At 47.7% G+C, this 16,670-nt stretch overlaps 1 protein-coding gene across 5 annotated transcripts in view; it reads left to right on the top strand.

Annotated features, from left to right (window-relative positions):
- The window catches only part of SLC15A2 (solute carrier family 15 member 2), a 42,404-nt gene extending 38,458 nt beyond the window's left edge, over nt 1-3,946 (top strand). For all 5 annotated transcript variants that reach the window (XM_084523722.1, XM_084523725.1, XM_084523724.1 and 2 more), the window contains 2 exons: nt 892-996; nt 1,502-3,946. In XM_084523722.1, coding sequence (XP_084379848.1) covers nt 892-996; nt 1,502-1,678 — 282 coding nt within the window. In that variant the 3' untranslated portion in view covers nt 1,679-3,946. The remainder of the gene's footprint in view (nt 1-891; nt 997-1,501) is intronic.
- The last annotated feature ends 12,724 nt before the right edge of the window (nt 3,947-16,670 follow it).

The raw sequence follows: 16,670 nt of genomic DNA, 5'->3' as shown, positions 1-16,670 counted from the left end.
GCTGGGTGCCTTCAAGCTAAATTCATTCATACTCTGAAGATAGCTTTTCTCAATTATACTCAGGAAACCCCTTTTCTGGTAAAGCTGAGAAAAGAGAACAGAAATGTATAGAAGTTAATTTTAATGGGAAAGCTCTGAATGCTGTAATGCCAGGTTTTTCTCCCAGCAAGAAAGTTTTTCTCCCAAATATTTTGGGTATGTATTTTTCAGTAAAAAAAATGCAGAAGTATCTCAAGGACTACAGGGTGTCATGGGGGCTTGGAAGCTGCTTTAAGGTAAGAGATTGAAGGGGTAATGAGAATGCAGTGGATAATTTGATTGTGGTGTACTAGGTTGTCTGTGGAGAAGGTTTATGAGCAGAGAGGACTGAGATATTGCAAGATCAAAAAGCAGAAGCTACTCACATTTGTCCTTGGGGAGTACATTGCAGATGTTTATTAATGAGGGTGATTAATCCAGTGGGACAATCTGTTGTGAAATATAGAAAACCTTACATCATCAGGAAGCTTAACATCAGGATCCAGCCTCTTTTCCAAAGATGTGCAGCCATAGGGCACTAGGCTTCAAGCTACAGAACTTCTGCAAGCCCTCGGGCTTCCCAATTTTACAATTTCAGCTGATGAAGGTTGGGGGTGATCAGGATCCAGCTCTGCAACAGCAGTGACTTTTCCTCCTTCTTGTTATGGATGACATGTTTTGAAACCTCCTTATATGCAGCTGTAGGACTTAATAACAGAGGAAGCACTGTGCGGAGGAAATTCCACCATCTCCTCCTAGGCTGGGTCCAGGGATGCTTGTACCTGCCAGGACATCACGGGGAGGGGTGGTGGGTGAGCTGGACGTGGGGGCAGAGCACTGCAGGCACTGACCAGACCCTTCTCCTCTTTTCAGTCTCCAGCCAGCATGAAGTCAGTGCTGCAGGCAGGTTGGCTGCTCACGGTGGCTGTTGGGAATACCTTTGTGCTCGTCGTTGCCCAGGCTGCACCAATGGCACAGGTATGGTTCGGCGCTTTCAACAGAGCCAATGCTTTAAAATGGGCTCTGGGTGGTGCTTCTGGATGCCTGTGCTCTGGAGACACAGCTTCTCTGCCCAGCCCTGGGCTCCTGCATGGGGTGCTGGCAGTCTGCACCAGCTTCTTTCCAGCCAGGGCTCTGGCTGGAAATTTCAGCCAGGAAATTTCTTCTCCCAAAGTCATCCTGTGGGCAAAAAGCCCAGGTAGGTGTACTCCAGTCAGGACAGACTTGTAAGGAAAGGTTTAATGATGCTAGCCCAATGTTACCAGTCTCTTTCAAGGTATAGTGCATATATTAATCATTACACTGTGTCTACATGGCATACCAGAGAACAGGATGAGAAAGCTTCTACCTTGTGAGCAGTCTTGGATGCTGGGAATTAACTTTAACCTAGTGCTTTGAGAAGCACTTGGAAGTGCAAAGAAACTGTCTGGACTGGGGGTCTGGGATCTCCTGACCTGATTTTTTTTTCCCTCTTTCTTCCCAGTGGGCTGAATTTGTCTTGTTCACTGTTCTACTCTTTGCTGTGTGCATTATTTTCTCCATCATGGGATATTTCTATGTCAGCGTGGATCCAGAGGACCTACGAGAAAAGGAAGAGAAGACAGAGACCCCAAGCAGAGGAAACATGATTAGTCTCGTTACTCAGAAAACAAAGCTCTAACACATCATGGGTTGGGACCTTTTTTTTTTTTCTTTATTTTTATTTTTAACTGGGTAGGTGGTAGGGTGAAAGAAAAATGGGGACCATGTTATTTTATTTTATAGCACTGCAGTCTTTATTACTCAAAATGTAGCCACCATCTAAATGGGACAAAATAGCCCTCCATATAAACAGTAGGGGTCCTGAAATCAGAGCAAAATTCCCTGGGAAAGCTCATCTGGTGTTAAATGCGCTTATAAGTAAATACAGTGTAATTTAGAACCTGCCCATCTTCCTAAGCAAGGGATGCTTTCCTATGATTTTGATTTAAACATATATTTAGGGCAGCAGGGAGGGAAGGGTGGAGGGCATGCCAGATGATAGCAAAAGCTGCAGATGTTGGGGGAAAAGGATGAAAACTCAGTCTAGGAATCAGGAAATAATAGATGTTAGAGATTATGAAAGATTTTTTTTTTTTTTTTTAATGCAATCATCACGGACTGGAAGAGTTACAATCCCAAAAGGTTTCATCATGTAACTCTCCTTATGAGTATTTCACCCCATTATTGCAAATTATGAATGGCCCTGATTTATGACTTTCAGCTCCAGGCCCAGAAGTAATAACAGGGAATTAAATGCTGCAGGCTCAAATATTCCCCAAACACTACTGAACAAGATATGCATGCTACCATCTCTCTGATACACGCTTTTTCTTAGAAGTTTGCACTGGCTGATAGTATTCTTTGATTAGACATGATTAGAGAATTGGTTTACACTTTTTTACTTCAGGAATCCAGGCGGTTATTTGCCATCTTAAGCTTATATTGGACGTTTCCTTTAACAGTACCTGCCACCGCAAGGTAGGGTATGGCTGTTTTCTCATCTCATGCTTCAGTTATTCCCCACTGGGAGACACACTGCAGCAGTTTCTATAAAATCCCAGGTATCCCGCAGTGACTTAAACAAGGATGCACTTTATCATTTTTTTTTTCAGTCTACAAAATGAGACCATGGCATATGAGATTTTTCTTTTTCCTACCTGATTTTCTGTCTCTCTACCAAACTCTGGATGTAGGTATTTTAGCAGAACTGTGATATAACTGTCTGATTTTCCTTCCTTACATGAAGCTGTGATTGTTGTTGTTCTGCATTAGAACTATTTCAACCATTGCTGATGTAGTAAAACTCCCAAGCCAGTCCCTGCCTTCCTCTGCCACTCCAAGGCTGCAGTTGGGCCAGGTATGACTTACTTTACAAAAGGGCTGTCAATAGGATTTTCAGGTTCACAGAGAATAGATTTTTGATGATACTTTCCTCTTCCAACTTGGCATTGGTTATATCATGAAAAACGTGTTTAATTTCACTCCTGTTCAGGGTGGTGCTAGGGAATATGCTTAACTTGTCATCTCTGGTACTTTAATGTGCTGCTGTCTGTGTGTTCATCAATAAGACTGAGAAAACCCCACGTTTTGGTTTGCACCTGGAAGACTCTCAGCCTCAGATTGCTTCCTTTGCTTACCGTCCTAAATGGCCATGAGCTTGCACTACGATTTCTGCATCAGCTCCTGCCTGCTGCGAAATAACATCTGGGTCTTGTGCCAGAGGGGGGCCGTTGTCATTTATCTGAGACAACAGGCTGCGGGTGTGCGCACAGAAACGCTTAATGTGGTTCGGTCGATGCAGAGCCATTTATTAAGCTGTGGTAGCTGGAACCGGGCAGCTGAACCCTGCGACTCAGTGGGGAATGAAGGGCACTGAAAGCCATCTATTAGGCCATCTGACCTGCGCCTCAGAAGCCAAGCGAGGATTATTCCCTCTGCTCCTTTCTGATATTGTTCTCTTGCCATGAATCTTTGTGTGTGTTCTTTCTCCTCCAGGCATTGTTTTTTTCCAAACCCTGTTTTATGACACACTGAGAATCAGCTCAGAGGCTGCTGAATCACTCTGCTATGATGCTGTTTGACTGGCTTCCAATTTGAAGCGCTAATAGAAAGCATTTCTTCCCCCCCCTTCCCTCTGCAAACAGAACAGAAAACCCCAAACTGAAGGAATGGACAGGCTCCAGTAGCACTGAACAGCCACGATTTAGAATTATTGGAGCATTTAATTTTTTATAATCCTTGAATTTGGAAGTGTGCTTGGCTTCGAGGGCATATGTGGTGAAAAGACAACTGAAAATTATTGGAGCACTTTCCTTGGGCAGCACTTGGTACATCGCAGCTCAGAGTGGCATGAGGAAAAGCAAGGTGCTCAAAGGATGTGATCTTTAAGACTGCATGGGCTCAAAAACCTCTTGACTTTTATGTTTTATTTCCTTACTGGCGACATTACCAGAAGCTGTCACACACTCTGAGCTTAATTTAAAGGAATCATTCCAAACTCGTAAAAGATACATTTAGGATGTCATCTGTATCTGCTTTTTAGGCTCATGATGCCAAATTGTCCCTTTCCAAACATCTCTGTGTTCCAAACCATCGCCATAATGCTGGGGGGGAGAAAAATTGCAGTTCACAGTTGGGAAGGTTACGAGCAGGAAGCCAATGCTGTAAATAAAGTGCTAACATGAGGCTGGGGGCTGCTGCTGCTGCAGCCCCTCCGGGGAATCTTTTGCCCGAGGGAGTGGAAGGCTCTGCTCATGTTTCTCCTCCAGCTGATGCAGTTACTCCTTCCCCACCTGTGGGAGGTCAGCTCCCCTCCGATCCAGCTGCTCGGTTGCTGGCAGGGCCGTTCCTCACTGCCTCTGCTGCAGCTGTAGAGCTTTGCTGGCTGGACCCATTGATCTGAAACACACCAGCAGTTTGGAGGGATTTTCCCTGGGCATACCAGCAAGGACCAGGCTGGGGGCTGTAAGGAAGAGCTGCCCCTGCGTTAGCTGTGGAAGGTTGCAAAATGGCACGTTCAGCATAGCACTTCTATCTTAGATCCATCCTAGGAGCCCTTCCATCACCTTCAAATGGACTCAGGGCAGTATCGAAGATTTGGGGCCTGATTCTGTGCGGTATTGAGGTCTCTGGGTTCTTCTTATGCACAGAGAGCCCAGACACAGGGCCACGCTCGGTGTTTAACACCCAGTTTTAGAAAATTATTACTTCTACTGATCCTCAGAATTTGGATCAGAGGGGGAAGCCCAGACTGTGATTGTATGTGTAAAGCTGGGTGAACCCCTGAGGGGAACTAGCAGCCTGCTGCCTGGCCAGCCTTGCCTGTCACCAAAGGGACTCCCAGCTGCTGGGGGAGTTTGCCCTGCAGCTGATCAGGGGAAGCTCACGCCAGCTGTTTCGGAGGCTGACCTGCAGAAATGATCATCTCCAGCTAAGGGACGGTAATGAGCTGATGAGGACCTCTAGGCACAGCGCTGCACAAGCCTGCGTGGAGATTGCAGGGGTTTGCTCCGCTGTGGAGGTGTGTACATGTGTGTTTGTTTCTCTGAAGGACATGCTCTGATCAAGTTTTCTTTTAGTGCAGCAAACTTCCCTCCAATTGCACTGGCTGCTGTCCAACATGTTTTTCCCCTTAGCAGTTTTTAAGTGTGGCCTGCGTTACTTCCTTCCAGTTTTGCATGAGATAAGCATAAAAATGAGATTTCAAACTCAGCAAAACAACTTCTTGGCTATGAGCCCCTTAAATTTACCTCTTCTTTCTGAGGCACCAGGGCATCGTTAGGTAGCAAGCTGCTCTTTGCAGCTCAAGGGGCTTGCAGCTCTCTTCTTCCCTCTCCCTTTTCCCCCAGTCCCCTTATTCTAGAAGTTGTGCTTCATTTGTGATTTATTTTTTTAAGGCAAAAAGAAGCATCACTTACACCAGGAAGTAACTTCTTTCATTAGTCTGAGTCCACTCACGTTTTCAGGATCTGGCTCTCTTACCAGAGTGATGCAAATGCTGGTTCATTTCTGCCTGGTCTGCCCTAGACGGGGATGGTAACCAGCAGGTTTAGTTTGGGCCACGCGCAGAGGAATAATCTCCTCTCCTCTCTGTGCTGAATTTCTTTTCCTAGCCACAAGAAACATTTTCTAGCAACAGCAGCTTAAACCTGGGAGTTCAGCTTTGTGGCAAATACCACAGCTGCTGACTTTTGGATGGTAGCAGGCTCTGCATTTTGTTAGCATGTGTTATTGTGATACGACTTAAACAACAGCATTTAAGAAACGTTTCTGGTTCCAGTTGGCTGTACTCTAGTCCTTCATGTCAACACGTGTGATAAACCTGTCACATATGAGGAGATGTTGTGAGGCCCTTGGGTTTCCTGAGCAATTTAGGATTAAAAAAAAAAAAAAAAAAAGCAAAATCAGTGAGGCTGCCTAAGTCTGAGCTGTGGCATTGCTTCCCTGGGGCTTTGTAAGGCATGCTACCCATGGGCTTTGTAAGGCTTTTCCATCTCTTGCAAAGTGCTTCCCAGAAAGACAGAAATGGGGGATCCTTAAACTTTTTGCCCTAAGGAGGGCTCATTCCATGTTACAGAAATTGGATGAAGGAAAATAATTGTTTCACTTAAAGCTTCTCCTTCCCTGCCATCCCAGGTGGTCAATAATGAAGCAAACAGGCTGTCTCTTAATGTGCTTTGGATCAAGCAGCTGCTGCATCTCCTCAAGCTCTTTCCATGCTGTGTTTCACTAGAAGATCTACATTAGCCTGCCTTGAGTATCTGTAGACCAGAAGATTGCCAGGACGCGGAGCAGCCACGCCACAGGTTCCCACTGCCAGTTGATCAACTCTGATCTCTGGGTTTTTAATGAGTAGTTTTAGCAGCTATCCTGCAGGGCTCAGCCAGAACTGACCTAAATTTAGGGTAGAACTTAGGACCCCACAGACTCTTAATCAACAAGGTAAACAACAAAACTCTCAAAAACACTGGTTTAATGTTTAATTAAAATTGCAATATGCTTGCAGAAAGTCAAAACCCAAAGCAGAAGGTAGCAATTCAGTCTGAGCAATGACGAGCTGCAGCTGGAATCCAGCAGGGTGGCAACTGGCAGCCCAGCTGAAGGCACAAAAATTGAGCTAACATCACTTTTTAGATACATTTTCTTTCTTGTTGCATATGCAGCTCAGTCTGTTCGACCTGTCCTGTTTGACGTACCCATGTGTGTAAGGAAAAGGAGCCAAAGTGACCTGCAGAAAAGGGTTGTCCTGTGTCATGCTGCCCACATGGCTGAGGCCAGAAAAGCTTCTCACCCATGGCACCACCGTGTCTGGGCAGGAACCACGCAGAGCCAAGTATCTGGGTGCTAACAGGGCATCTACCCTCAGTTGCTTTTGGCTCTGGCCTCTTGTGAGAACCTCATGTGGCCCTACACATCTTGTGGAGGCAGATAATTCAGAAGCATATGTTATTTATGGTCAGGCTGCTCTTTCCAGCCTCCCACACTTGCTGGAGACCCTGGAGCTGCAGAGCAGAGCTGCTCCTCCTGGCACAGGGACCCGGGCCAGCCCTGCCTGTCCATGGTGGGCACTTTCTCTTCCTTCTTCTTCCAGCTTATGGGTGACAGGCATCTCCCAGACCTTGCCACATCATGTGCAATGCTAAAAGCACGTGTGTACTATATGTACGGTGCTGGGCGCTTTTCGCTGCCTGCCTGGCTTGCAGGTGCTTTCAGCAGGACCTTTGCAGGCACCAGGCAGCCAGAGCAATGTTTGCATTTCACCCTTTGCTGGCTGCTGGCTGTGGCTTTTCTTTTGGAGCTCATGTCTCTGTTTTTCTTCTGTTTTCCCCCCAAAGGTTGTTCTGAGCACCTGCACTCTCTGCGTGAAATAAATAAATGGCCCTGCCTGTTTGCTGTCAGATGGCCCATCCATCTTTGGTGGAGCCGTGAGGAATCCCCCAGAGCTAACGGTGCCAGTAGAGTCCTTTGTATCCCCACCGGGGGGACTTTCTTGGCCCTTTTTTGCACCACCCGTCTGTACATGCTGGTTGAAACCCCCGGGTTGTGCTTGCTTTCTCTCAGCCCGCAGCGCTCCTCGAGCTGCTGTAATGCAGGCTCCGAGTTCCCTCTTCTGTCGGAGCTGAAAACTATTAAACGCCACCGAGTGCCTCACAACCAGCTGGATTTGTGCAGCAAAGGCTCTGATGTCAGGCTGCTCTCCCCAGAGCTCCTTCCTTCCCCTGGCTCTGCGTTTCCTTGCTCTCCTTGGACTCATCCTCTCCTTGCTGAGTCTCACAGTAGCAATAACTCACTCCACAGGAGCTTCTGCCTCCAAATTTTTTTGACCAGTCTCATGATATTATTCATGGTGACACCCACCACGGGGTTTATCTTGCCTCTTCAGTCTCCAGAGTTGTTCCAGGTTTCTGCTATGATTTCTCTTCCTTTCTCTCTTGCCAATTTTGTTTCCCTTGCTGTGGCTTCCCATTAGCAATGCTGTGCTTGGAGGCCAAGTGCCCTTCATGCCGCAGATCTGCAGGCAAAGTAAACTCAGCAAATCATTAGGGCAGGCTTTGACGGCTGCTATCTTCATCAAAGACTGAGATTAAATGAGGCCCCTTTGATAAACTGATCTGATGGGCCAATTTGGCTTGCACACGTGGTACTATGGGCCTCATGGGGCTTGTGATTAAAAGACATAAGAAAATGCAATTATTTAGAGAGCTACGGGGAGAAGTCTGCAACTAACTGGTCTCTTCTTTGTCAGAACAAAAGAGGAGCCTAATTCTGCAGGGTGGCAGGCAGCCCCAGGAGGTGTCGGAGACCACCTAATTGTGGGGGGAGGCGAGGGCACGTTGGTCTCCTGCAGGTTTAGATGCATGTGGTGACGCTGCGGGTGAGATGCCACTCCGACCATTTCAGTCCCCAAGGCACTTGCCCCAGGAATGAAACCTTGTCCCCTTTCACCTAGGTGGCTGCTTTTTCTCCTTCTACAGTCTCTCTCTCTCTCTTTTTTTTTTTTTTTTTTTTTTTTCCCTGTCTAAACTGTGGCTGTCTTTGATTGCAGCAAGATAGATTTTGTCTGGGTTTCTTTGCCGGACTCTAATCAAATCCTGACCTGCACCGGGAGCTCAGCGCAATCTGGCTGACTTCCTGCATCAAGCCCTCAAGCCTGGGGCTGGATCCTGACCCACTAGGAAAAGCTCTGTTAGCTTAGGCTCTGAATCAAACCCTGAAGATGAGAAATGTCTGGCTGGACACAAATAAAATTTCCTTTTTTTTTTTTTTTTTTTCTTTTTTTTCTTTCAGGTACTGAGTCAGAGCTGGATAGCATATGCAATTGCAGTAGGGTTATTCTTTTGTCTTCCTTTTCCTTTTCTTTTTTCTTTTTCCTTTTCCTCTTCCTTTTCATTTTCCCTTTCCTCTTCCTTTTCATTTTCCCTTTTCCCTTTCCTCTTTTCTCCTTTCCTTTTCCTATTTCTATTCGTTCTTTCTTTCTTTCTTTCTTTCTTTCTTTCTTTCTTTCTTTCTTTCTTTCTTTCTTTCGATCATTCATGCTGCATTTTTATTTAGAATACATCCAAATTAGAATTTAGAATACATCCAAATAGCTTGAGCTCAAATTGATCTTGTTTTTCAGCCAGAAAGCTTGTTTTTCATCTATTATAATAATAAATGCGCTATTGATAACAGTTTAGGTGCAATTCAGCAAAGCTTTGCAGTGTGCACCAGCTCTGGAGGGCCAACATTTTCTTATTATCCATTATTGATATGACACTTTGCAAATATTTTACAAACAAATTAAGAGGTTTTCCTTGTGCCCCTCTTAGTTTGCAATCTCAGTCTTTTTGACAGCTGAAGTCAGTATTAATGGTGACCTTGTTTAAAGCAGTTGTTCATTAGCAAGTTTCTTCTCTGAACCTACAAGCGCAGTAAGAGAACTTGTGCTGGCACTTTCAATTACATCCCATCCTCGAAGCAATTTTTTTTTAGCTTTATTCTATCCAATTCTCCTAAGCAGAAATCGGATTTGCTTGGTAAAGTGCTTAGGCCTGTTATTCATTTATTCATTTAAGTAGTCATTTTAAATATAGAAGCTTAACATGAAGTGCTGGCAAAAGGAGCTCTTTTTCTCTCTGTCGTGGGCTTGCTGGGCCTGCTCAGCCTGCGAGTGCTTTATGAGGCAGGTCCTGTCTGAGCTCAAGCATGGGAGCAAGGAGACAACCCTGAGCCTCTCTAGAAAGGAGAGATCCAGAAGGAGGTGCTTGGGCCTGGTCCTCACCACGGGTCCTCACACCTCCCTGGGGAAGGCTGTTGTGCAGTAGTTGTCTGCAGGGGATGCAAGGAGGGTGCTGCACTGCGTGGGAAAGCCCCGTGCTTCCCCCGGGTTTGTTTAACCAGCGGGGAAGCTGTCACAGAGACAGGGGCATCTTCCCGGGGAAGGGAGCAGCAGAATAGAGGCTCAGAGAAAGCAGGAAACAGCCCCTTTGGGGCACGTGCTGGGCGCTGGGCCAGGCGCTGGGCACCGCGCCATTGCTGCCCTGTGGCTCCTGGCCGTGGGCTTCGTGTGCACAATGCAGGAGTTCAGTGGTGTGCAAGCCAGGTGCTGGAGATGAGGAGCGAGTTTGTTCTCCAGAAGAATCACCTTTTGTTAGCGGAAAATCTGTGAATTGGGTTCCCCAAGGGAATAGTGTTTGAAAAGATGATTAAAAGATAACACTTTTGAAGGTTTTTCTTTTTTTGTGTGTGTGTGTTTTTTTTTTTTTTTTTTTTCTCTTTTGAGTTTGGAAGCTGGATGCCACACATAGGTTTCTCCACACCCGACCTGGAAAGAATATATTTGTTTTAATGCAGCAAAACCCTAGAGTCCCCTTAAAAGAGGAGCCCCCGGGAGCTGTGAAATGCCAAACGTCACACCAGCAAAAATGTCTGAAGTTGGCAACTCCAAGCATAGCACATCACATTGGCCTTAAGTGGAAAAAAAATAATAAAAAAGCCAAATCAAACAAGACTTGATGGAAGAGAATAAAAACAGGCAAGCACCACAGCTTGGCTCAAAATAATCTGTTAATAGAGGGAGTATTTTTTCATTACTTTTTATCTGATAAGCAGTTAAACCACAGGCTCAGGTTGAGGACAGCCCCTGAGAGCTCTCTGCTAAGTGCCCGTCCCCCTGCACAGGGTGTATTGCATCGCTCGCTTCCTCTGGATGTAGTGGCGTGCTTCAGCGTGTCTCCACACATGTTCTCAGTCCTGGAACAAGCCCCACTGCATGGGTAGTTCAGCCTGATGTTTAAGCCTTCATCTTGCTTCTTTTTAAGGCTTACTTAACACTTTATGAGTTGGCATTCCCAAGCTTCTCCCGGCTTGGGAATACAGCTATGGATGTGGTGTATTCCTTAACCCGCCTCTTCTGCTGCAGTGGGTTAAGGCTTTGAGAGAAAACAGCCTGGTGTGCAGGTCTGGGAGGTGCAGCTTCCAGCTGGACACACCAAGGATAAACCAGCTCCAACTACCTGCTTTGCTTGCACCAACTGCTGTGTATCACATATCAAACCAGCCACAAGGAACCAAACTATTCAGCTGCTTTCTCATAATCGTTAATTACAAAGATACCATCACTCATTTTTGTCAACTATGAACCATCCTGTGATAATTGATTTATTTTCTTTCAGTTCGGGGAGTTGTAATGCTGAAGCTGCAAACAGTGCTGGCAACAGATGCTGGCAGGGGCCCAATCCTGCGGGCCTGAGCAGGTGAAATCTCCCTTTTGTCCCATGAGACCAGTGCCAGGCCCAGGTCCCCATCCTCTTGGCCACCCTACCTGCTCTCTGGGAAAAGCCCCAAAGCCAAACGTGCTTATATTGGTCCAGCAGAAGGTCAGACAAGTGTTTGATGCTCTGACAGTCAACTTAGGGAAAAGCTTTCACGTGAGGAAGGTGTCACCCCAAGAGCTACCTCTGGCATCTTGAATGCCCCAAAATTTTGCTGGGATCCATCAGTTCTGGGTACTAATTTCCCCTGTCCCCCTCTCCCACCTCCAACATGTTTATGGGCAGCGAGGGGGGCTGTTTTCCCCCTTCCTAGAGCAATAGCAGCAGGGATGGGGAAATCCCCATCCATACTTCTCCTGGCCTGCCCCAGTTCACCCTGCTGGCACTGGGCCCTCCTTACACATCTTCACCCTTTCCTGTTGCTGGGAAGGGCAGCAAAATGGGGCAGGAGAGGAAAAGCCCTCCAAAGTTGCTCTCCCACCAGGGTCACCTGCTGCCCAAGCTGGTCTGGAGCCTGAATTACTGACAGGACTCACTAATGGAGCATCTGGGACGGTCTTGCACTATTTTCCCCCATAACTGCTTTCTGGACAGATGCATCCCAGCTGGTCGGTCTCTTCAGATGTGCACGTGTCCATGCGTGTGATCAGATCACTGATAGATGCTTCGCAGCCATCTGGATGTAGGGGAGAAATGACAAATCTCACCCCCCCCCTCCACCGCCAGCCATACCTTCCATGAGATATTGATGAATGGGATCTTTATTGGCTGCTGGGCTAATTAAATAAAAGTTGCATCAGCTTCTAGCTGACAGGCTCTAATTGCTTCTGAGCAGATTTTGAGAGGACCAGATGAATAGGAAAATAAAAGGAAACAGTGTGTATCGGATCCAAGGAGGTCTCTGTTTCTGATGGGCTGGGAGTTTGTCCCACCTTTCCCAGGGGCCTCCTGAACTGTGTGACAAAAACCACATTTAATGCAGATAACAAGAAGGGGAAATCAGAAGCCTGGTTTTAGGTAAGAATTTCAGAAGCCTTGTCTTCGGCCCAGTCTCTACCTTTGGCCAGGAGCAGCCAGAGCCCCCTGCTCTGTGCTCCTGCCGCAGGCCTGTCAGAGATTTTTTTAAACTCCTGTTGCCTTCAAGTTGAGTTACAGGTGCCCAAACACAGTCAGGGAACCAGGAGCCCTGCTGAGGGCTTAGGAGAAGGATGCTCAGCACCAAGGCTGTTGGGGTTTCAAGCCCATCCCTTTGCAGGGGAGAGGTGCTGGGTGTGAGCCAGCTGCCAGAAAGGAGGCCTCGCGGCCTCCTGCTGCTGCTCCCCTAGGAGGGACAGGGCCTGGCTCTGACTTGCTTCTGTCCTTCAGGTCTGAACTCCCTCAGGTGGGCCTGGATGGTTTGAGGGCCACCTGCAGGATTTGTGGGGTGCCCAGGTTTCGGGTGGGCCCGGGAAAGGGCCAGACCTGGTACCCAGCAGGTCCTGGCATGGACACATGCTCTGGGATGGGTGGAGAAGCTCAGAGACTTCAGCGGCATCGTGTGCTCTAGGGGCTAGATCTGGGTACATCCACTCTTACAGGCTTGTCTCATGTTTAATTTACGGGCTGATTAATGAGTTCTTAGCATACAATGCATTTAATTCCATTTCGGCCTGATTTATGGTGTGATGTGAACTGCATGTGAAGTTTTTAATTCAGTAGGTGGTGACTCTGATTCAGTATATGGAGTGTGACAGAAGAGGTGATGGATTTGGTTCCAAAGCCATGCATCAAGTTCAGTGTGAAGTGCATCAAATCTATCACACAGTACGTCAGCTTCGGTGCACGACACCCCGGTGCTGGCCATGCCATGCCAGTAAGTGGGACCCTGTCCCCGCATCACCAGTGTCCCTCCACCTTCCAGGAGGGACATGGCCCTTGCTGGTGGTCTTATCTTCGACCTTGCAGGATGTGAAGAAAGCCAGCAAAATGGCCCATCAGGGGCTGGTCCAAATATTTGTCTTCATTCACATGTGTCCCAGCCCCTTGCACACTTTCGTAATGCCAGCACGGCTGAATCCGGTCCTGGCACAGGGAGTGTGGCGAGTCGCTAATGTGGCTGAGAAGGACATGAGGGGGCTGGTGAAGGGATGTGGTGCCAGGCTGAGCAGCAAGGAATCACTTCTCTCTTCTCCTCCCCCTGCCATGGCTGGCAAGCTGCCATCTGCACCCTGTCCTCACCAGGGCCCCAGTGTATGGGGGGTGGGTGCGGATGTGCCAGGCCTGGCCGCTGCCACACCTAATGCACAAGGTTGGCTGGAAAACCTGCCAGCAAAATGTTCCATTTTTTTTCTCAGAGAATAAATAGAAAACTTGTATTGGAGAGAAACAAAGCCCTGAGGCAGAAAACTGATGGCTGAAAAACTTTGTCTTCAGACATGATAAAGGGCTGCGGCTGTCGGGGGAAAAAAGGGGAGGATGTTTTCCATCAGCCCTGTTAATCTGATCTGTCCCTGCATGCGGTCCTTTTGGGGGCAGCTAAAATAAAGCAGATCCCCACGTGCTGATCAGCCAAACCCTGCTGCCATTTCCAGCAGGGTCTCTGAGCCGTGGGGAGAGGCAGGGAGGGCTCTCATGTGCCTTGTCCCCCAGAGAAGGGTGCTGAGCACCAGGGATGGGTTCGGCCCATGCTCCAGGCTCCCCAAACCTCTGCAGCAAATGCATCACTGCTGGCACCTGCAGCAGGGCAGCTTCAACCCTGGTCTCCAACCCTCCAAAAGGTTTAAATAAACCACTCAGCCATGCTTTTCATTTTGGCACCACCTTGCAAACATTAATTCATTAATTTCATTCATTAATGAAATGCTGGGTTTGGGGAGCCCCTGTGTCCACTCCTCCATCCCTCAGTGCCTCAGGGAGGATGCTCCTGCCCTGCTGTGCCCCGTCCCGGGCACCAAATGATAGTGGGAACCCTCCCAGTGTGTCCCCATGTGGAGAGCCTCAGTGGCTGAGTCTGCTGGCAGCCGAGGTGGGGATGCCGTTCTCTGCCCTGCTGCCCAGTGCAAATGCCCTGCAGAGCTCCACGGCTGCCAGGAAACATCTCAATTGTGGAGAAAAGCATTCATTTTGTTTCTCCCTTTCTTTGCTTTGCGTGGGAGACAAGGCTGCTGGTTTATGATGTTGAACAAGCATTTTAGCTGAGTGCAGTGGGCCCCATAAATCAGTTGCTCCCTCCGGAGCAGCAGCCATCAGCAGGAGCCAGCAGCTGCATGGTACCTCCTGGCTTGTCCTGCGGGGACCCTGGCCTGAGTCTCAGCACGGGACACCTGGCCTTACAGACAGAGGCAGCCCCAGCAGATGTGCACTCCATCCATCCATCCATCCATCCATCCATCCATCCATCCATCCATCCATCCATCCATCCATCCTCCCACCCACCACCTTTTATTTGCACTGCAAGCTCCTGGCACAGGAACTCTCTCTTTTCTCTCCCAGTCCCTGAGTGACAGGTTCTTTCTGACCTGCAGATACACACAAACCCCATTTCTGTCCATGAACACAAGGATGTGGCTGAGCTAATGTTCCTCCAAGCTGTGTGAGTTCTTATTTTTATTTTTAACTGCAGTCTTGGATTCCTTCTGGCTGCAAAGAGTTTTTTTTTTTTTTTTTTTTTTTTTTTTTTTTTTTTTTTTTTTTTTTTTCCCTTGTGTCCATATGGCCACTCAGTGGGGCGGACATCACCAATGGGGTTCCTGTATCCTCCTGCTCCTGGGGACTCATCACACCTCTCATGATCAGATGGTCACTCTTGTGGTTGAACTTCCTGGGGGATGTTTGAGACTGTAGGATTTGCACTGTTTTGTCTCATATTCCCACACTGCTTTTTTTTTTTTTTTTTTTTTTCTTTTCTCTTTTTCCACAGGAAAGAGGAAAATGCACTCTGAGGCCTCTGGGTGAAATCCATCCCCTGCAAGCAGAGTGCAATGCACCCGCAGCTGGACGTGGCCCTTCCTGATGGTTGGCACATTTTCTGTGTAGACAGGGCTAACCTTAGCTGGCCTCATGTGTAAAATGTCCTGTTCACATCAGAGGATGTTTCAGTTAACTGGTAATCCACACTGATGAGATTTCTATGGACTATAAGACCCGGGAGGCTCGAGAATATCTGAGCACATTTCTGCCTTTGGCACGGTGCATTCACAGATAGCTCAGATCCAGGCTGATATCAGTGCCTCTGCTTTAAAAGGATTTAAGTTATAAAATTTGGGCAGTTCTTTGCTTGTTTTGAATCCGCCTGGAAATCAGCAGGCTCCCTGATTCCCACCACCAGCATCTGGTGTGGTGTGGTTTTACCGTTCAGGTTGCAAACAGAATTGAAATTTCCAGACATATGGTGCTCGGCTCGCGAGTGGTAATTGCATCAACTTAGGATCAATGGAGCGGAATAATATCTGCCCACTAATAACGGCTTAATAAAATTAATAGCATCGGCCCAGCCATGAATTACTTTAAAATAGGGGTTGTATGGTAGTAATGTAAACAAGCATTGATTTTTCTTGGGAAAGTGGAGTGCTGTAAATGAGATACGAGTCTCTGCAGCATGGAGTGGGTCCCAGACGATGCATGAAATTTTGCAGGTTTCTCAGAAGGTGGTGGAGAGGGGAGAGGTGCAGGGGTCCCCACGGCACAGCGGCAGAGAGGTCAAGGCAGTGAGACTGTGCTCAGAGCTGCCTGGTGCTCACTGCTGCTGCCATCCAGCCTGACCCAATTAACCACAGATTAACACCAGACAGGTGTTAATCTGACCAGACAGCACATTGGGACTGTTAATTGAAATGGCACAAAAAAAGTGACCTGCAGCCACATCATTGCTTGGTGCTGCCAGCCCCCCAGCCATGTGCCCTATGGCCCTGGGAAGTCGCACTCAATCCAAAATGCCCAAATCCTGGGTTTTTGGCAGCTGTGTGGCTGACCTCCATGTGTCTCTGCTCCTTGCAGGGTTGTGTGGCTGCAGGAATTGTTCTCGGCCCAGCGGTGACAATAGGACAGAAGGACAAAAGCAGCTGCAACACCAGAGAGAAATGGGTTCAGAGGGAAAAGTCAAAGAATGACTTTGAAAATGGGAAATAACAAATGAACAGAAGGACCTCCAGCCACTCAGTGAAACACTCCTTAAGTCCTTTGTGTTCATTTCAGATGATAAAGGAAAACCATCGGGTCTCAATTTGTCATGGCAGGCAGGGGTCCTGCTGCATTGCACAAGCCTTGGAGAGCAGCTCATGCTCAGGAGCTCGTTTTCCAGGGCCGGTACGAGATAACCAAACATCAAACGCTGGGTGCTGTTCGCACTGAATATTGTGCTCATGTGGGCCCTGCAGTGACCGGAGATGGGTGCATTTGGAG

This window comes from Aythya ferina, assembly GCF_964211825.1.
Source record: "Aythya ferina genome assembly, chromosome: 6".
NCBI lineage: Eukaryota > Metazoa > Chordata > Aves > Anseriformes > Anatidae > Aythya > Aythya ferina.
This window is presented reverse-complemented; position numbering and strand designations above follow the sequence as displayed.